This window comes from Dipteris shenzhenensis, chromosome 18 (genome assembly GCF_047967505.1).
Source record: "Dipteris shenzhenensis isolate YYH24624 ecotype China chromosome 18, Dip_SZ_1.0, whole genome shotgun sequence".
Classification (NCBI taxonomy): domain Eukaryota; kingdom Viridiplantae; phylum Streptophyta; class Polypodiopsida; order Gleicheniales; family Dipteridaceae; genus Dipteris; species Dipteris shenzhenensis.
This window is the reverse complement of record NC_141613.1, coordinates 19,786,461-19,807,467: the sequence shown is the minus strand read 5'-3', so window position 1 is coordinate 19,807,467 and position 21,007 is coordinate 19,786,461. Positions and strand designations below refer to the sequence as shown.

General features: G+C 47.2%; 1 protein-coding gene across 4 annotated transcripts in view; it reads left to right on the top strand.

The window, feature by feature from the left end:
• Positions 1 to 21,007, top strand: part of LOC147890921 (uncharacterized) — a 142,412-nt gene that overhangs the window by 104,947 nt on the left and 16,458 nt on the right. For 3 of the 4 annotated variants that reach the window (XM_087389686.1, XM_087389689.1, XM_087389690.1), the window contains 4 exons: positions 5,542 to 5,595; positions 9,502 to 9,597; positions 9,732 to 9,808; positions 9,926 to 10,091. In XM_087389686.1, the coding sequence (XP_087245812.1) occupies positions 5,542 to 5,595; positions 9,502 to 9,597; positions 9,732 to 9,808; positions 9,926 to 10,091 (393 nt within the window). The remainder of the gene's footprint in view (positions 1 to 5,541; positions 5,596 to 9,501; positions 9,598 to 9,731; positions 9,809 to 9,925; positions 10,092 to 21,007) is intronic. The other variant, XM_087389687.1, reaches the window with a different exon arrangement.

The following is a 21,007-nucleotide window of genomic DNA, read 5'->3' as shown; positions in this document are numbered from 1 at the left end:
ACTGGAGGAACTCATCAATGAATTTGCAACAGAGGAAGGGTTGCAAGGACTGCAATTGGGACTATGGACAGTGCTATTGTTGCTATACGCAGATGATGCAGTTCTTTTTGCATACAATCCGGACTCTATGCACAAACTTTTACAAGTGCTCAAGACTTTCTGTAGGGAAAGTGGGCTACAAGTGAATGTCGGAAAAACAAAGATGATGGCAGTCCGTACCAATCAGCCAGAACATCCCCTTAAGATCACCTTTGATGGACAGATTATTGAGTATGTCAGCACCTTTAAATACTTAGGGGTTGATATCCCGGCAGATCACAGATGGTGGCAATGTATACACAGAAGGATGGACATTGGCTGGGGGAAGTACTACCAGTTTGAGAATGAGTGCAGGCACACTGACACCAGGAATTGGAAAATTCGAAATGTATTGTTTGATGCATATGTAGTACAGACAGTATTATATGGAGTGGAAGTATGGGGAGGCAGTATTTCAGCCTCCACATGGAATGATATTGAGAAAATGCAAAAGGCTTTCTTACGGCGACACCTTGGTGTCAAACCCACTACTCCATACTCAGTACTTCTGTTGGAAACGGGAAGTAGGCCGATTGAATTTCATGCACTGATCAGAGTTATGCAATACCTAATAGAGGTGCAGCAAATGCAACCTTATAGGTTGCCTCATAAAGCATGGAATGCCAGCACAAAGCTTCAAAAGAACCACAAAAGTAAAATCATCTGTACAGGATGGGCAACCGACATAAGAAAATGGTTCAGCAAATGGAAAGTGGAAGCATATTTGACCATGCCGCCTGAAAAGGTCACCATGCAAGAGTTTCAACTGTCTTTACTGAGCACTTTGCAAACTCATTGGCTGACAAGTGAAAATTAGGTAAAGCTGGAATATTACCAAGACAACATAAATCCCACATGTTGGTCTACATACATGTCCATAGAGACTCATGCTCAGCCTTATATTAGCACACCTATCCCCCTTCTATATCGCAGAAACATAGCCAGGTTTCGTACCAGATCTCATACATTTGCAATTGAGAAGGAAGCTTGGATGCATCAGCCCAGACATGCTAGAGTCTGTACCCTTTGTGACATGCAGACAGTTGAGACGGAGGCACATGTGGCTCTATAGTGCCCCTGATATGCACATATCAGGGAGGACTACCAGCAGATACTGGAGGACGCTCAGCTGACATTAGATCTCTGTACTGCCTCTTTGGCAGCATTGGGATCTTTTGTCACTCATCTTTTTACCTGGCGTCAGGAACTCATAGACTCCTGACCCCTCTCCTTGAGGATTGGCATTAATTAGAGACTTCAAATCTAAACCCAAAGACCCTCGGTCTTAAACTGATGTAATGAAGGCCATTTTATGATAGAACCTGATTTTAGATGTGTGCTATAATATCCTTGAGATGAGATGCCATGTGCACTCCTCGAATCTCTGGTCTGTCTAGATATTGTAAGTCATTTTGACATTTTTCTTTTAGTCCCATAGGCCCGTGAGGCCTCCCGTGGATGTTAATATGACTCTCTCTCTCTCTCTCTCTCTCTCTCTCTCTCTTTCTCTCTCTCTCTCTCTCTCTCTCTCTTTGGCCAGTGGGTTTGGTTTCCCAAACAGCATATAGAGGTTCTTACACCTTGGTGGACAATGTGGCTGCCCCTCTTTGCTCCCTTCTTGGCCTGCTGTTTGCCACCCCTCCTTGCTCCCCCCTCTCCTCCCTGCCCTATGGTTCGCCACTGCACTCCTTGCTCTCACCGCTTACTCTCAACAGCCTTGTTGCTTCTATTCCCTCTCTTCTATTGCTTCTATCCCCTCCCAACTGATCCTACCCCTCCCTCCTAGCTCCTCGTAACAGCGTCCATCAATCATGTTGGCCTTTCGCTGGCTTTCAACCTTCCACTAGCACTCGAGCCCCCCACAGCTCGATTGACCCCCATAGCAAGCTCCACTAGCTGCTGACTGCTTACCCTCTGCAGGCCCCTTGGAATGAATCGAGAAATGATAAGCTGAGATACCAGAGCACCAGATAGGTGGAAATTTTCTCCTCCACGTTATCTTTCGGTTTTGGAGCAATGACCAAGCCTCTCCACATGGTTCGAGATATGGAGAAAGACAAGGGAAAAGGAGGAAGAAAAGTCAGAACTAGAGACAAGAGAGACAAGGAGAACGGAAAGGGTACGGATAGTATCAAAGAGCAGCTCAACATGAGAATGACTCACAATGGAAATCAGGCTGATTGCACCGCCATGTACCGAGATGGCACTACCTCACCACCAATGCTGCCGCCCCACCCTTCTGCTTGGCTCCCCCCTCCTCCTTGGAGATTCCTATAGCCCTAGGGCCCCTCCCATGATCCCCCCATGCCACTTCCCCACCCCTTCTTGGAGATTCCTATAGCTCTGGGGCCCCTCCCATGTTCCCCCCTGAATCAGCTTCATCTCTGCCTTAGTCCCCGCTACCTCTCATGCAGTGTATCCCGCTGCCCAAGTCCCACCTATCTTCGATACCAATGCCATACCAAACTCCCTTGACTGGTTTTTCTCTAGCTCACCCCCTTCCCTCCACCTCATTGTTGTACACATACCCACCATAACGGCCCCAGATCTCTTACAAAAGCTCCTCACGGAGATGCACCACATGCGACTTCAAGAGGTTGAGCAGCAATGACAAATTGACACCCTCCAACATGACTTTGTCACGATCTGGACCGAGGCGGCTGATCTCTAGAAAGAGGTAGCAGACCTTTGGTGTTGGGCAGATTTGACTCAAGTGAGCAACCCAACTATCAAGGAGCAGCTTGCCACAATGCAGACTGCTATTGAGGAGACCTGTCACGGGGGCGTGAAATTCTAGGTACTTTAATGTACTACAAGACCGTGACAACTTTGGTTTTAAAAGTCCAAGCATGGGCTTAATAATGTGTAATTAAACGCGGCATGGTGCCTAGCACATAAGCATAATTAATCCCTAGGCCCAAAGGCATTCCAAGGAATTAAAAGAGTGGTTGTTGGGAAATGATGATGTGGCATTTTTAATGGACCCCCTAGAGGGCCATGTACCTTAAGTGGCCCCCCCTAGAGTTCCAGGTGGCTCTAGTGCCTTCTACATGCTCCTTCTACATGCTCCTTTGCCATTCCTGGACCTTCCTGGGCTTTCTAAACTTCACATGTATGGTTTTCTCTCTCATCTTCTCCCTTTGTTGAGATTTTGGATTGGTTTTTCAGCCTCCTTCAGCTGAATTCCATTTTTCTTCATAACTCCTCACCCGTTTGGATTCCTCGACTTCCGTTTGGATTCCTCGACCTCCGTTTGGCCCGATGGCTTCCCCTCTGCCTCCCCTTCGTAGTGATATGCTTTTCCCTCCCTGCGTTTGGTAGAACGGGCAGAGCTGAGCACTTATTTTGCTGGTCGAATTTGCAAAAGTGGCTGTTTCTGGACCTTTTTTCTTCTACCGCCTCCTGGGCCTCTCCTCTTGCAAAGCTACAGCTTTTTGTTGAATTTCGAGTGGTCCGACGCGCTGGTTGACTGGTTTTTCTCAGTTTTGGAGGACTTTCCGGCGATGAAACTTCTCCATGTGATTTTGCTGCTGCAATTTCTTTTTGCCATAAGCTATTGGTTGGCCTCGTGTGCCGCCTCGTTCTTGGCTCACAGGTGCCCAGGTAGTGCTACATGAGGCATTCTTTGGTTGGGTACTTTGCTGATTTTATTTTGGATCTTTGAAAAGCTTTGTGAATCCCATCTGGAAACCACTCAAAGAGAGTGCAGCTGGGGTGCAGTGTGATTGCATCTGGACAGCCAATGGAATTGCACTCGGAAAAGAGAATGCCTTTGGGTTGAGCCTATGGGATAAGTGCACTTATGTGATGGTGTTCTATGCTTGAAAGCCTTGCGAAGGCTTAGCGAATTGGGGCTGCGTGCTCAGTTGCAGGGAAGGTCTCCCAGATGCAACTTGTAATCATTTCACTGTGAAATATAAAGAAATACCGAAAGGGGCGCCACGGTGTTTGGGGCCAATCAGGTGCACTTGTCTATGTTTGTTGAGCAGGGGCATTCTAGCCTCCATCCCTTTTTCAGTGGTTTTGTTTGTGAACAAATGGGTAAATGCCAAATGGTGATCATGCAATGGTTAATGGTTGTTCCAAGGGGGTGGCTGAAGTGATATGAGAGGCTGCAAAGGCAACTGTGTCAGCCACCTTACTTAAGCAATAGTAGAGAGGCAATAAGGATCTCAACATTAGTTTTCATGGGATTTTGTAAACCCCTTCCCCTATCACATATGCTACTACTTTTGTGACATCCACATTGGGGATACCATAGCATGGCATTGAGAGGGCCTGGTATGTAGGACATGGCCCCACCAACGATCAGCCCTCAGTGATGCAGTTCAAAGATACCCAGCTCGGCTAGTGGCAATGTGCAAGCACACAAGGGTAGATAGATAATGGATTCGACATCCGATTAGGTCGTTCTACCCACAGAGGGCCCCCTCCTAAAATTGTAGGAGAATTTGCTACAGATCGAGGCCTGAATGCCGTCCACACCATCGATGTAGACCACTTGCGAAGCTTTAGAATGAGGCTTGCGCTGTCCACAGGCAAGCAAGCGTCTACATGGGTGAAGGAGCTGAGAAAAGAGATGAACTGAGTATGGAGGAACTCAGAGATGAATGCTGAGGATAAACTGAGATATGAAATGCTGAAACAGGCCTGGGAATGCCTTGACTTGCTGCTGTCCAAGTTGCACCACTGATATCTGCCCTAGTTGGAGAGGGTTTGGAGCTTAATCGCGGCAAAGAGCAGGGATGGAACTATAAGTGAACAAGCTGGAACAGCAGGAAAGCAAACCAGGGACTGAATGGGCAAATGGGGGGGCTGAGGCCCCTTATATAGGGCCTGCAACCAGCCGACCAGTCAACCTGGTCAATTAGTTGGCCGACCAGGTGGAAATGTTCAGTTAGTTGGCCAGCCAGGTCGGCCTGGTTAGGTCAGCCCGGGCTGGCTTAATGGCCTGCCAACTAACCTGGCCTGCCAACCAACCTAGATTTAGACCTTACTAATCTAGGCTAAAACCTAATTAACCTACGCAGTTCTCCATGTATACAAGTGACTTGGACTGTCCATAAGGTTCGAGGACTAGCCTACGTAGCTCATGCGTGACTCGTCCCTGGATTAGGGCTCACAATGTGGTCACGGCATACGACAAAATGTCCTAAATAGGTTCTAGCCGCTGTACATTATTTGCACTTGATGATGAGCCAGCGTGTGGCAATGCACCCTAGTGTAGGGGTGCATGTGACATGTTTCGTGGGTCTTCAACTGAATTTGCAATGAGTTAACTTTCATTGAGATGATGTTTGGGGCTGTAGACAATAGTTCTTGTAAGCTCTTCCTTTGGGAACCTTTCATGCCATATTCATGTTCTTTTGTAATAAGGCTAAAATACATGTTATTATTTCTCCTTAGGCTATCGACTCTGTTTGAATTTGTCATAACAATTATTTGAACTGTTTTTGCCTCCAGTTTCCAGGAGGTGGAAGTGCACTTTTTGGGATTGGGCCTCGCTTTATATTAGAGGTGCGTTTGACAGCAATCTTATTTTGAACTAATCTGTTTCTTTTATATGCAAGAATTGGAAGTTGCTAGTTTTGCAATCAATATGCAATTCCATTTTAGCATTATGGAATCTAATTGTGCCTCATCAACTGATTGAGCCCTTAGGAGATTGGAAAATCCATTGCTATAGCATATACTTTTCAAATAGGGAATACCCAAATGAAGATTTTAAACAGTAGAAGATTGATTCTTTTTTGAGCTTCATATTTACCTAGCCGGCTGACTTATAAAAAACTCTGTAAAAATTAGAATCACTATTAAAATGAGTTTGCAGATGACACAGCCTTGTATGTTGAGGGAACCACAACGAGTTTGGAGAGAGTCAGGGGAGCCCTGGCTATCTACTGCGAGGCCTCGGGACCATACGGATCAATTGGACAAAGTCCATAGGTTTTTTTACGGGCTATGAGGAGACACAGGAGATTCGTGAGTAAAGGAGCGACTTTGGCTTCAGATGGATACTGCGGGGTCAGACAACGAGATACCTTGGATGCCAGGTTGGTATTGACATTACAGCAGAGCAGCAGATCGCCCCGGTTCTTGAGAGTGTTCGGCGCAAGCTTCTCTACTGGAGCTCGGCCAAGCTCTCCCTAGCAGGTCATGCCTTAGTGGCAAACCAGATCCTTCTTGCCACGGCCTGGTATATTGCCTCCTGCTAGTGCTTTCACAGAGGCATTAGGCAGCTCCGACGGTTGGTTCTAAAGAACTTCCTTTGGGCAGGTTCGGATGGCACGAGGAATACTAGAGCTCGGGTCGCTTGGTAGACGGTGATCATGCCGCAAGCACTGGGAGGCTTGGGTATCATTGATCCAGAGATGCAGATCAAAGCGCTGCTTGGCAAGTTGGTTGTTTGCAGACTCACCCCAGGTGCAGAGCCTTGGAAGGTCCTCTTACAACGAGGGCTTCTCAGGAACACCCCACACTCCGGAGGACAATGGCAGCTCTCACACATATGGATCCTCTCAGAGGCCCCCCTTATAGGAAAGGGTTCCCCCTTGATGAGGAGCGTTCACAGGGTCTGGCAGAGACTAGCAAGGGGTCTCATTTGTGCTTCGTCCAGATGCAAAGAGGAGTTTGAGCGTCAGCCCCTTATGTGGCACTTAGAGATCCAAGATCAGGAGGGGCGTATGCTCGGACAACGGACTCACATTGGTTGGGCACAGTGGGACAGTGGTCCGGCCAGTTCTTTTGGCAGATGGAGCAGATTACCCATGGAGGCAGAGGCGAGGCTTGGCGCCGTAGCACATCTGCGAGGGGCAGGGCAGCGGATGAGAGAGATCGAGCTAGCCATCCCTGAGTCCTGGTGGGAGGGACTTCGCGTTTGGAGGAACAACATTTGGTTGGGGCAGTTTTTTTGGATTGGTGTCCCCTTGAGGATGATGATACCCCGGCTTCTTCCGTGTAGGACCTGGAGGCCTACTTCATCCGCTCACTGAGAGAGACCTTGAGATGGATGGGAGTCTTGATGGGATTCACTAGCAAATGATCAGAGTGGTGGGACTTTTGGGGAAGGAGAGTGGCACATTGACCCTCCCAGTATCTCAGAGTAGGATGCCCCTAGATGGCGCCTCTGGCTATGGGAGGGTAGACCCTGGAGGAAGGTTCAGTGGGATTGGGGAGAGTGGTTTTGGCCCTCCAGGGATGGCCTTGCCGAGCGGTCCAGTTTGCGGTCGAGGAAGATATCCTACTTCTTCTGGCTGGCCGCCCATGGAGGCTTGCCCATCGGACCGTGGTTGGAGCACATGCGAGTGGAGGGGCAGTGCCATTGTTGCTCTGCTGGTTTTCTGGAGATGATCCCGCATTGCCTTTGGAGTTGTCGTAGAGTAGCGAGGATCTGGATGGGAGCCCTCAGGATCATGACCCATATGCAAAGTCTTCAGAGGGACTACACCTAGGGGATAGTGGCCTGGTTGACTGAGGGAGGACATGCGTTCCAGATTGATGAGATCTCCCTAGCCTACCGGATACAGGATCAGAGCATTCAGAGGATGGCGCTCCATGAGGCAGTCCTTCCTGATAGCCTAGCTTCCCCTTCTCCTCCGAAGGACAGCGTTTGGGAGGTGATAGCCAGTATCACTGCGTGGAACATTTGGGTGGCTCGTTGCAGTCTCGTGATGGGAGAGCATCCGGTTCCACCCTCGGCTACCATGGTCGTCATATGATAGGATATTATCTACACTCTACGCTCCACGCGGGACTCCGGGCTCTAGAGTGACTATCGAGAGGCGTGCTCGATTCTGCAAGGCTTGGCCTGCAAGAGTTTTCTACATCTTCACTCCGTGAGGGATTCGGTGGTTGTATAGTCCCCCCACTTGGCTGTTAGCCCTAGTACCAGAGATCCCCTAGGCAGTGAGCTGGGTTTCTCTAGAACAGGCCAGTTATTTTCTTTCAGCCTTTTCCGGTTTTTTTTCCATTCTCAGCACCTTCGGGTTTGTTGTTTTATATGAATTCTTTCAAGCATTAATAGAAGGTTCCTTTCTTTGAGAAAAATAAAAAAGTGGGTTAGTATAGTTTTGTCACTTGGACAAAACTATCCTCACACTGTACTCATCTTATCTTTTCTAGTGCACACTTACGTTTGGCTCTCGCTCTCACTCTTGCATTCTTGCTCCCTCCATTTCTCACAGCTGGGTCATGAGTAGCAACTGCCTGACAATGGTCATGGGGCTCAGAGATCCTGTCTGTAGCTGGAACAGCGGGAGAAGGTGCATGTACAGCCCACTAGGTCCTACATGCATGCTGCCCACCATTGAACGATAGTAGAAACATCAAGATCCGAACAAAAACACTATCACACAGTGCATCAATCCATGCCACACACGCCTTCCCCAACACGAACAAGGCATAAGCCAAAAGTAACTGCCACAACAAAAAGATTGTGTCATAGGGAATCCCCAAATGAGAGACTTCTGTGCTATCTCAAATATGGATGCCCTACTGTGAAGAAAATCAACCCACATGACTATGCATAGCATCCAACCAACAGCAAACTCGCTCCCCTGTTTTGGGACATCAGATATTCCCCAGACCTGTGTGTCGAGGACACTGCAGGCTAGCAGGCCTCCTGTTTCCTGTTTTCTTTCATGTAGTAGATGGAGCACCTGCTCTGTTTGCAGCTGTGCATAGAAGGGTCTGATGTAATTAGAAGGAATTTTCTTGGGCAGAAGCTCGTGTTTATTTCGGTCCGTATTGAGCATTTACGGCTGTGGAATGTTAAATCACAATTGTTTCCAAGGGTAGTGTGAAACTATATGAACCTCATAATTTATGAAAACATCACTTAGAAAGAGGTAGGGATCTGAAATCTGGTGCCATATTCATACACAGGACCCAAATTTAAGTAAAACAAGATATGTTAGTAGCAGGGCTGGGAGAAAATGGGTTCCAAATCATGAGAACTTTGAGCAAGAGCTAATGAGGCAGGATGTAATGCTGTCCTCTATCAAATGCTTTCTATGAAGTGCATGCGATTGTAGTGGAGTGGGTAGGGATAGGAATAGGGACAAAGTTGTTGAACTACTTGGTAAGGGCTATCCTGCAGTCTAACCCCATAAAGAACCTTTTCATGTGACAGCCTTGGTGCTAAGACATCATCAATATGATTCATCATACACTGTCAACATTTATTAAAACAACACTAACATAGACTGATCTTCTGTCTATCCTCTGAAAACATGTATCGATCATGGTGATGTCACCAGCGAGGCACTTGTCTCAATGTCTATTATAGATCTTTGTAGTGAAAATTTTTAATTAGTATTGCAAAGAGGCATGTTAAACCTGGAGGATGTCATCTCTGAGCTTAAGATTATGAAATAAGAGCTAAAAAAACCATACTACCAATCTTATTTATTCTTTTTGTTACAGGCAGATGAGTATGATGGCTGTTTTTTGAGTTTATGTCCCCATGTTGCTTTGATTACGAATATTGAATGGGAGCATGTGGATATGTTTCCTGATGAGGTAAGCATGTCTCTTGGATACTTAGGACACTTAACTTTTTTTAAGCATGTAGCCTTTAGCTGGTTCATCTTCTGTCATAGTTATTTCAATTCCAAGCCTAAGTAAAGCAGATGTTTTTGTTGAATGCATATCAGGCTTCAGTAAGGGATTGTTTCAGAAGATTTGTTATGCGCCTCAGGCCTGGTGGCACCTTGATTTTCTGTGGAGACAAGTGTGTGCTTCACATGTCGTTTGAATGCATTCAAATTCACACTTTTGACCTTACTTCCTTAATTGGACATTCTTGGAGTGAAGAATGCTACTTATGCGCATTATCTGGTTGACTTAGTGCTGGAGCAAGGTCTGTTGCAGCAGCAATAGAAGAAAAAGGATCAGACCAGACACAAATTTATAATAGAGAGCATCAAATCATCTCTTACGGACTTAGTGATGGAAACGACTGGCGTGCAGTTATGTTGGTGCCTAATGCACTTGGTGGAACTGACTATTTTGTTGTGAGTATGCTCATAGATTTGGTTTTTCTGTTTGGTAGTCCGTGTAGAGTCTAAAGCTTGCACTTGGTGAAACCTACCATTTTCATGTGCATATACTCTTAAAATCTTATGTTATCTTTACAGGTGATTTACATAGCCTTTTAAAGCTTGTTGTCCCACTCTTCTTTTATGCATTGCACTTTTCAAGAAAAGGTTCTATAACAATAAGTAGCTTTTCACTAGAAGAGGACGTAACAAACAAAGTTCGGCAATGATTTTACCTTAATATAAAAGCATTGATGGGAAAAACATAATATCGAATTATTGCCATGAGGCATCACACTGTTAATGTAAATATTCTATCACAGACACAATGGAGCCAGAAGAAGGGAACTTGCATCATCACCTTGTTTGGGAGGGCCCCTCTTCAAGGTTCCACTATCCCTTCTGAAGAGGGCAACCCTCCTAAACCATCTGCATTGGTAGGTGATTCTATCTAGTGGCTTCTTCCTTGGACCTCCTTGCCAGATAAGCACTAGCCTGAGCGGTCCCACAACCTTAGTCACCTTTCTGAAAGATCCTGTAGTATACCTAATTGGGAGTCAATAAACCACTTCTTGCCCCACCGCCTGATCTAACCCTCTTCGATCCTACCATAGCAAGAGAGTAGTCATGATCTCTTGATGTAGAGTGGGGGCTGCAGCTAGAGAGCACCCCCCTCCCCTATAATATAAAAGACAGGGTCAAACTGCTACCAAGTGCAGGCATAATAGCAGACTCAATGAACTCCAATCTGACGAAACTACCCCCATCTCCATGGTGTAGTCCCTCCCCTATACTGTAAAATACAGGGTCCACTGCTAGCAGGTAGAGGCAGATTGCAGCTCAAGTTTCAACCCATTGGTATCATGATGTACTTGAATGGGGAGGAGGAAACAAGTTGTTGTAGACTCTCATCGAACTCCGATCCAAGGGATGGTGTAGTTCCTCCTGCCATGTCTCTGCAATGGCTACATATTCTCCTCAAACCTACATCCTACTCCTCTCAAATGTGACATATTTATGAGTATTTCTCCTCATCGAACTCTGTTTCAATGCTTGAAGACCTAAGGAGCGGGCTTTGCCAATATCGCACAATTCATGCGATTACCCCATGGCTCAGGGATTTGGCAATGTTTATTTAGGTACATCTCACATTTATGATGCACTCAAGTATTCACTTAGGGGATGCTTGGCTTGTAGAGAGGTAGCGTGCCTTTGATTTTGAGCTAAAATCCCTGCTTACTTGGTGAGTGGGAGGCAATCAATGCATGAGGATCTGATGTTACACCATTCCATAGGCAACACCCCTCTTGACTGTTAGAGAACAATGTCTAGGTTAGAGTGGCAAACATCACAACATGGAATATCTAGGTTGCATGATGCAGCATTGTGATCAGGAGCAGTAGACTTGATGTCCAGCCACCCTTGTCAATATCTGGCTTGATAATATCTACATCTTGCACTCCATTTGGGGGCAGGGTAAGAAATGGCTTCAAGAAGACTCTAACCTTTGTTAGCGATTCTATGCCCTCTCCATCGCTGCCCCTCCCTTCCCCTCTCCTTCACTGCCCCTCCCTTCCCCCCCTCGCTGCCCTCTCCCTCTCCCCTTGCTGCCCTCTCTTGCTGCCCCTCACCCACCCGCCCTCTACCCCTCCTCCCCCTCGCTCTTGCTGCCCCCCCTCGCTCCTCCCTCTCTCTCCCCCGCCCCCTCCTTCACCCCCGCCTGCCCCTGCCCTTCCTGCCACCCTCCTCCCCTCTCGTCTGCTGCCCCTGCTTTCCCCCGCCCCTCTCCTTCCCCCCCCTGCCTCCTCCCTCCCTCTCCCCTGCCCCCTCCTTTGCCCCCGATCGCTCCCCCCTCCCCCCCGCCTTCTGCCCTTGCCTTTTTCCTCCCCTTCACCCCCCGCCCCCTCCTTCACCCCTTCCTACACTCCCTCCCTCTCCTCCGCCCCCTTCCTACCCCTCTGTTGCCTACCCGCAACTCACCTCCCTCTTCTATTTTCCCCTCTCCACTTTCTTGCGCCCTTGTTCTAGGGCGTCGTGGGCAGCATTTCCACGGACGGAGTAATTACAGTGTTTGAATCAGCCTTTTCACTTCGATCGGCGAATGGATCCCCATTCATTGTCCACCCCCACCGGCCGGGAGAACCATCATATTTTCAGAAGATGAGTTGCAGCAGCTCAAAAAAGATGTAGAGCTCGAGGGCTCCACATCGCTCTTTGCACACATCTTTGGGTCACACCCTTCCAAATCACAGGCTAGAGACTGGATGCTGGCGGCGTTACCAGGAGATCTCGTCCCACACCTCAGGGATATTTGACTTTTGGGATGAGGATTTTTTCAGGTTGTTTTTTACTCCCATGAGTCCACAGTCCTTGTTCTCAAAGCTAATTCTTTGGCCTTGGGTTCGAGGAGGATTTTTCTTTTGCCCTACACCTTGGGCTTCAATCCAGTAGAGGAGGACAGTCAGGTCACATCTCTATTCATCAGGTTCCCTGGTCTTCCTCAGGTCTACTATCGACTTCTTGGTACTATCAGAGCCACTTTTGGACTGGTCACTGAGATCCCTCCCCTTCCTGACATGCCTTCTTCCTCGGCAGAGGCAGTTAGAGTGAACGGGGTGCCTCGAGTTAGGGTCATTGTCTCTGACCCTAACATTTCAGATGGCCACATTATGCTTCAGTGTCCAGATGGCTCTCTCTTTCGACAGAGAGTTGAGATCGCAGGTAGACAGGACCAGTGCAGGATTAGCAGGATACTTGGGCACTTTGCTAGAGACTGCCCAAGGAAGAGAAAAAGACCCAAGAGGTCTTCTGGTGCGGCTCCTTCACGTACTACCCCGACTGCACCTCCCCAGCGCCTTGTACCACGCACTTCAGGACCATCAAGAGCAGCAAGGCGCCTTGCTTCGTGCACCTCAGGACCACAAGGGACAGCAGGGCGCCCAAAGCCCGCAGCACACCCAGTACCACGATGGAGAGCGATGAGAGCGGCTCCTTTACCTCAGGAGGAGACCTTTGATCAGGTTCAGAAAGACGCCATCCAGACTCTAGAGATGGATGTTGCTGCAGCCTTAGGCACTACAATTCCACATCAAGAGGGGCCTTCAAATGCACCAGCCCTAGTCACTTTGGTTTCAGATCACGAGGAGGCTTCCGATACTCCTTTCCCATAGACTGTTCCTGCCACAGTCAGGACGATCGAGGGAGAGTATGCATAGATGAGGACTCAAGATCCCTCTTCATCCCCGCCATAGGCCTCCTCAGCCCCAAGCTCCTGTTCTGCTGATAGAGGCTTGACAGGTCCTTCTCATCCATCTTCCACGAGTGCAGGTCTTCTTTACAGTCCTTGGCTAGACTTGCTTCTCAGGAATTCTTTTTCGACTCTGGCAGATTCAGCGATGTGCATGGATGAGGAGGAGTTTGTGCCCTCCACCTTAGGGGTCCCGGTCATTGGGATTCCTTTTGATAGGGCCTTCCCCTCAGCAGGTGTGGGGATCCTTTCACCTGTTGAGTTTCCTGCCCTCAGCAGGAGTATTTCGGCCCAGGGGAAGCTGGTCTCCTCTACTAGGTCGGGTAAGCCTTTCCATCTAGCATCCTCCCGTCAATGAGGATAGTCAACTGGAACATACAGGGCCTAGGCGGAGTTCCACACTGTCGCCGTAGGTAGCTGATCTAGAATCAACTTCATCCAAGTGTCACTGGAGGTGCTATTGATATCCTTTTTATCCAGGAACACAAGTTGGATGCCAGTGATTGCGCTAAGTCTGGCAAACTGCTCTCAGGATATACCTTCTAGTCGCCTACTATGGGCACAAGGGGAGGTACTTGCATTTCGGTCTCTCCTTCTATTCTCCCCTTGGTTGCTGGTCATGGTATTATCTCCCCCTCTAGAGCTCAATGGATCATTATTTTGGTTGGAGGGTGTAATTGGTCTTCTCAATCTTTATGCCCCCAACAACAGAGAGGAGAGGATCTCCTTTTTTACTCTCTTGGGACCCCATTGCAGAAACCTGGATCATTGGTGGTGATTTCAACATGGTTGAATTGCCATCAGACAAAAAGGGAGGCAAACAGGGTGGAATTCACTCTTTGGAGAGGGCAGCCTGGGATGCCTTTCTCTTTCAGTACAATGGTAGGGACACTTGGTTTGATGATGCCTTTCATGTTATGCCACAGTCACTCCTGTACTCTCGGTCGAACAGGAGATTACATATGCCCATCCATGCACGTATTGACAGATTTCATGTAGACGATTGGGCACTTGACAGAGGCGGATCTGTATGCATTTCTACTAGGGTTTCCACCTCAGATCATTTTTCAGTGGTATTGCAGATTTTTGAGCCTCATCGGAGAGGACACTCTGCTAGTGTTAGGATTCCATATGCTTTTTATGCAGAGGAGAGCCTTTCGGAGGATATTTTACAGATTTAGGTTTCTCACATACATGGTGGAGTTGTCCGCCCATTTCAGGTAGTTGCAGCCATATCCGGAATTAGTGACTATTATCATACAGTCACTGAGTCTAGGAGACGTGAGATTCTCAGACGTGAGATTGGTATATGCCAGCAGTTAGCGTCCCTTCAGAGGGAAGAGCAGAAGAGGCCCACTGATGCTTGGATTCAGGAGCACCTTACTGCAGCAAGGGCTCATATGCAGACATTGTTGGATCAGAGAGCAGAGTATGCCTTTCATGCATGGGAATCATTTTGGATTCAGATGGGTGGCAAGGTCAACAAACACTTCTTCTCTACTCATGGGCCCAGACATAGTAGAGATAGTGTCTCACAGCTTGTTGACTCAGACGGGGTTTTACAGTCAGATCCGGATGCCGTCATGAGTATAGCCTTATAATTTTTTGCATTCCTTCTTACCGCAGATCCGGGTACACAGGCCATAGATGATGCCAGAGAGGTTATTTGGTAGTGTATCCCTGTATTGGTGAAGGATGAGATGTATGTTTCTCTGGATGCACCTTTTACCAATGCAGAATTCAAGACTGCAGCATTGCTTGTCCTTCACAAGGGCAAGTGCCCAGGTTTGGATGGACTTACCCCTTCCTTTTTTATTACTTTTTGGGAGCAGATTATTGATCACATTACATCAGCCCTGCAGGGTGTGTGGGACTTTGATGAGATGCCTGATTCACTTACAGATGGTCTCATTCATCTCATCCCAAAGGGGGGTAATAGGAATCTAGTGTCTTAGTGGAGACCCATCACTCTATTGGGCACTTTTTACAAGATTCTGGCGAAAGCCATTAGTCTGCGGCTATAGGTTTTTCTTCTAGATTTGATTCATGACACGCAGACAGGGTTTGTGCATGGCAGAAGTATTTTTTATAATATTTTCTCATTTTGGGAGGCCTCAGAATGGGCCATGCAGAGTCACCAGAGATTGGCAATTCTACTCTGGACTTTAAGAAAGCCTACGACAGAGTAGACTGGGATTTTTTAGAGGGTACTCTATCTCGCTTTGGTTTTTCAGATGCATGGATTAGAGGAGTATCCTCTCTCTACATATCAGCCCATAGCCAGGTGCTCATTGGGGGGGGAAGAGGGGACAGATTTCAGATTTCCAGATCAGTCCGCCAGGGATGTCCTCTTGCCTCTTTTCTTTTTCTATTTGTGGCGGAAGCTATGAGTATCTACCTTAGATTTCAAGCTGACATTTATGGGCTGAGGCTTTCTATCCGTTGGGAAGAAGAGCTCCTGGATAGTGAGTTGGCAGATGACACGGCTGTTTTTTTGGATGCCTCCCCCAGGACACTCACTTCCTTCCGGACAGCCTTAGATTTATTTTGCACGGCTGCAGGTGCACACATTAATTGGCATAAATCCAATGGTTTCTGGATTTGCGATGATGACACCTCGGATTGGGGTAATGATATTGGCTTCACTTGGGTACAGAGGGGCGTCTCCGTCAGATATTTGGGCTGCCAAGTTGGGGTGGGCATCTCTCCTTCATAACAGTTTGCTCCAGTGTTGGAGAGTATCAGAAGTCTATAGTGCTGCAGAGCCCTACTCTGCAAGGTCGTTGTGAGAGGACTTATGCCAAGGCAAGAGCCTTGGAAGGATTTCCTTATCAGATGCATACAGTCTCGCATGCCCACCTCTGGAGAGGATTGGACACACAGTACTAGATGGGTTTTCACCACAGCCCACCTCAGATCTCCCTCTTCCCCTCTTATGGTTGCTATCTTGAAAGCATGGGCCAGCTTTAGGAGTACTCTTCGCAGGATTCCCCCTTCCACCCGTGAAGAGATTGAAAGGCAACCTATCATGTGGAAGGACAATATTTTGGATGAGCATGGCAGACCACTTGGAGCTTCTCCTTACATGCAGTGGGAGAGAGGCCCTGCATCTAATGTGGGAGCATGGAAAGCCTTTAGGAAGCTTTCTGCAGATTGACAGGCCCAGTTGGTTCTTAATCTCAGAGGGAGTGTAGGGAGAGTTCAACAGATTGATGCAGCCTTGCCCTTGGATTGGGTGGACATAGATGATATGCCTATTACTTGCTCCACCTAGATGGGGGCTTTTTCTAGATTGGGAGTTCCTTTACAGGTGATTCCTTTTCGTGACACTCGTGAGGATGCCTTAGTCTTTGATGTTTCTTTGGGGGGCAGGCTGTCCAGATCCATAGATGATATCTTGTTGGAGGTACCATTTCAGCCAGTCAGGATAGTGGGCTTCATGGAGCATGGCTCTCTCTCATAGTGGTACTTCGATCCTAACCTGCTGCTCATTGCCCTGGGCTCATGGAGGCTGTGGCTCTATGGAGGTGTCCCAATTAAGTTTTTGCAGTGGGATCCTGGGGAATGAGAATCAATAGATGAAGGGCACGGAGAGAAGGGCATCCCCTTCTTTCGTTACACGGTCAGTAATGCTAGGAAATTTCAGCTTAGCTGTAGGGGTTGGAGGCCTATCAGAGCTCATCATTGGGAGAACTTTCAGATTTCTGCTGACTTGCAGAATTTTTTTTGACAAAGGCTCTGGAAATCCCATCAGAATAGAAAAATCACTCTCTTCTTTTGGCTTTCTATTCATGGTGGGATAGCAGTGAACCAATGGAGATCTAGGTTCAGAGCTGACCCTTCTTGCCCTCGTTGCCTTTCTACTTTGGAGACAATATAGCACTGCCTTTGGGATTGCAGGCAGGCGAGAATCATATGGAAGGGTATTGCAAAACTTTTCAGCACTTTTGTTCGCCTACCCTTCTTCATGACCTGGGGATTAGTGGCTTGGCTCACTCTTTCAGGGCCCCAGGTCTTCTTTGAGAGACTTGACTCCTCTTGGACTCTTCACATCCGACAACATCTTGTGGAGTTGTGCTCTCTAGAGGATGTTCCGGCCACTCTCTTCAGAGCTGCTCATTCCTTGGTTGACTCTCCATGGGAGATCTTAGCTAGCATTGCAGCATGGCACATTTGGAGAGCCAGATGCACTAAGACTCTGGAGGGTTCTCAGGTTCACTCTTCTCAGATCTTGGCCAGTACTTGGACAGATACGGTACACACTTTGATGGCCATTTGGGTGACCATGCAAGGATCATCTCGAGCAGCCTCCTCCAGGAGAGTTACTTTTCTCAAAGATTGGAGAGACTCTCCCTTCTTTGCTGAGACTTCTACAGGGTTGACTTGGCATGTTCAGCCTCAGCCTTGGTTTCTTTCTACCTCATTCCTCTTAGGTGTTTGCATTACATGCTTAGCATGTTGTATTTCCACACAGAGCTTGCTCTAGCGAGTTTCTTTCTTACTTAATAGAAGTTTCCTTTTTGCAAGAAAAAAAAGAATTGTAATTGCTGATGGAATATTTTCAGTAGTGTGAAGGCTGAGACATCTTTTAATCAAGTTTATGCATTGTCCCATGTGCAGAAGGGGGGCAAATTTTTTTCCAAGCAAGACCTGTTAGAAAATTTTCCAACTTTTGCAAATGTCTCCATGTGATATGTCTAGCAATATCACCGAAACATCAAAGATTGTGCTATATATGTACAAAGGCACATTCTACGTACCACGTAGGACAAAGCAGGTCCTAGCTCAAGGCTAGGACGCTGCCAACTGGTGAGATTTAGCTGTGCTTAAGCATGCTAGCTTCCTTTTAACGCTCTAAATTTTCTCAAACTATTACGAAGGGGAGATGCCAAGACACCAGGTTTTTACTTGCGGTGCCTCAGAGAACTCATGGACCAGAGAGTGAGTGTTGATGAATTATTGGTCTTAAATACACTTGTAATGAATGCTGTGCCATACGCAAATATGTGCCAAGGAGCTCCTTCCTTGTTTTGATTACAAGGGACAAGACCTAGTGTGCCTTGAATCCTGGTGTTGAAGGAAATACCCTAGAGAGTTTGCCAAAAGTAGAAAGTAGAGGGCTAGAGGAAAACCTGGTTGGACTATTTGCTCCATTTGTCCTTTGTTATTGTATATCAATGCTCCATTTTCTGGGTTCCAGGTCAGTTTATAGCTGCTCCACATGTAAGGGGCCCCATATGAGGAGATGCTGATGAGCATGGGAGGAGAGGATCTGAAACAACCACCCTGTTCCATATGATAGGCCATGTGTGAGTCACATCAGCAAGTAGGCCAAGAATAAGGCAGGCAAGAGATGGTCCAGATTTGGGCCCAAGAGCAGTCATGACATGTGCCAGACAGCCAAAGTTTCAGCCTTGTCAATAGACTGCCATGTGGCAGGTTGGAGTGGCCAATATCCACCAGATGGCTTGTTTGTTCAGGGTCCCACATGGCAGGTCAGCCATGTCCGTCTAGAGTGGCCCTAGATCTTGCTGCCAAGGTCGACTTATGTGGAGGGTTCATCCCTCCACACTATATATTGGGGTTGCAACCTGTGCCTCCTAACCCCACCGACCAGTCATCCTGCCAAAGTTGACTTAAGTAGAGGGTTCATCCCTCCATACTATTGGTAGGGGTTGCAACCCCCCAACCCCCCCACACCCACCCACCACCAGTCATCCATTCCTCCTCATTCCTTTGAAGAGTCTTGGTGGTGGCTAGTGGCATTCACTGTGGGACAGTGCAGCTTTAGGAGTGTTGCATGCACATTGAGAGATTCTCACTTGTAAACTCTTTACTTCAGCCGGTTTTGAGAACTAATTGTGTGAATATGTTCCTTTATGTTATGCATGTGTGCATCCTGAAACGTTCACATGGTACCAGAGCCAAGCTTGTTTTACTGTTAAGGAGTAGGGCATCATCAAAAAGAGAGGGAGCCAAGGCTTACTCTAAAAACAGTCGTCCACACAAAGCCAGATCTTCAGAAATCCCTCCACAAAGATGATGTGGAGGCTCTATACCAGCCATGTTCCGTAGCGCATATGTGTATGCAAGGAGACCCACTTGCTGTCCAATAAGGTGATTTGCACATCTGCAATAGCAGGCAGCACACTCTCATTCGACTTCCAAAGGGACAATAGTTCCATTTGCAAATGTGTAATTGAATGAAACTTGGATATATTGAAGTGTTGAACCTCTCTACAGTATCCTGTTGGCTCTCTTGGGGTAGTGGGGAGGCATGCATGGCTATGAGATGGAGGCTTGGGACCCTCCGCAGCTGGTGCACCCTTGATTGACACACGGCCCTACCATGGAAAAGCTGGCGGTAGAAAGAGGTCGTCATCTCTAGTATCTCCTAGGGATTTGAATGAATATGTCCTCCACGCAAAACCTGACCTTAAGAAAGCTCTCCTCAAAGATGATGTGGAGGCTCTATACCATGTAGAGGAGTGTGGGGTAGAAGAGATGCATCATGGCACAAAGAGTGAGAGCACAAGTGAGGAAAAATCCACGTATTAGAATGAAGGAATGTCCTCCATTATATAGAAAGAGAGGATGGTGTAGGCACCTCTCCTAAATCAGTGGCAATCAGCCCCTACATTAGTGGGACTGGCCTAAATCAAAGGAACCTCCCATGTGGGAGCCTTTGGCTTACATCATCACTTAGGTCACACACTAGACACATCATAGCACTAGATGTGCCTCTACAACACACACACTTTTTTTTTATAGTGAAATCTTATATTTCTGTGTGGGAAACCTCAAAAGATGTAAAAACCCACCAATAAGTACAAGAAAAAAGTTTACAAGTAAAGCCTCAGAGCAAAAGTCATGAGGCAGCCAAGTAAAAAGTTACATATCAAGCTGGAGGAGGATTAAACATAGCATCCTCCAGCTTCAAATTATTGCTTTGTAAAAATTGATGTCGTGATGAAAGCACACCATCAATAAAAACCAGTTGTTTTTTGCCCTTGTGATTCTTCTTGATATAGGCTGGTACCCGAAATTTTTGAATCACAGGGTCAAAAACCTATTGTAACATGGAATGAAAAGATTCCAGTAAAAAAGGCACTTTTGTATCCCGAACAGAAGGAGACTCTAGCACAGGCATCAAAGGCAAAGGAGCTAGATCAACATCTGTATCCTTCGACGAAAGAGCTGCATCTAATAAAGCAAGACTCAACATTTCAACTTCACTTTGAGGATCAACCTGAGAAAGAGCACACATGCACCATAGAGCAAGCCCTTGATCACACTTATCCCAACATACCCCCCCTCAAGGGTTTGCCTCTTGCAACGTCAAGGATACATATAGTCTCATAGTTTCTCATGCCATCTCATGGTGATCACACATGGCCATCTCATGGTGGTCAAGGATAAATCTATGTCTAGGATCTCATGCTTACAAAGGTGCTCAAGGGTCAAGGTTTACAAAAATGGGATAGACTAAACACATATCACATGGCCTACATCATATGGTGACCAGAGGTGATTTACAAAAGGACAAAACACATAGCATTCCTTTTGGAGCACTACTCCAGGCAGAGAACCTCAAAATTTGACCAAGTGATGATAAACGAAAATTCAAAGACAAGTTGCTCAAAAG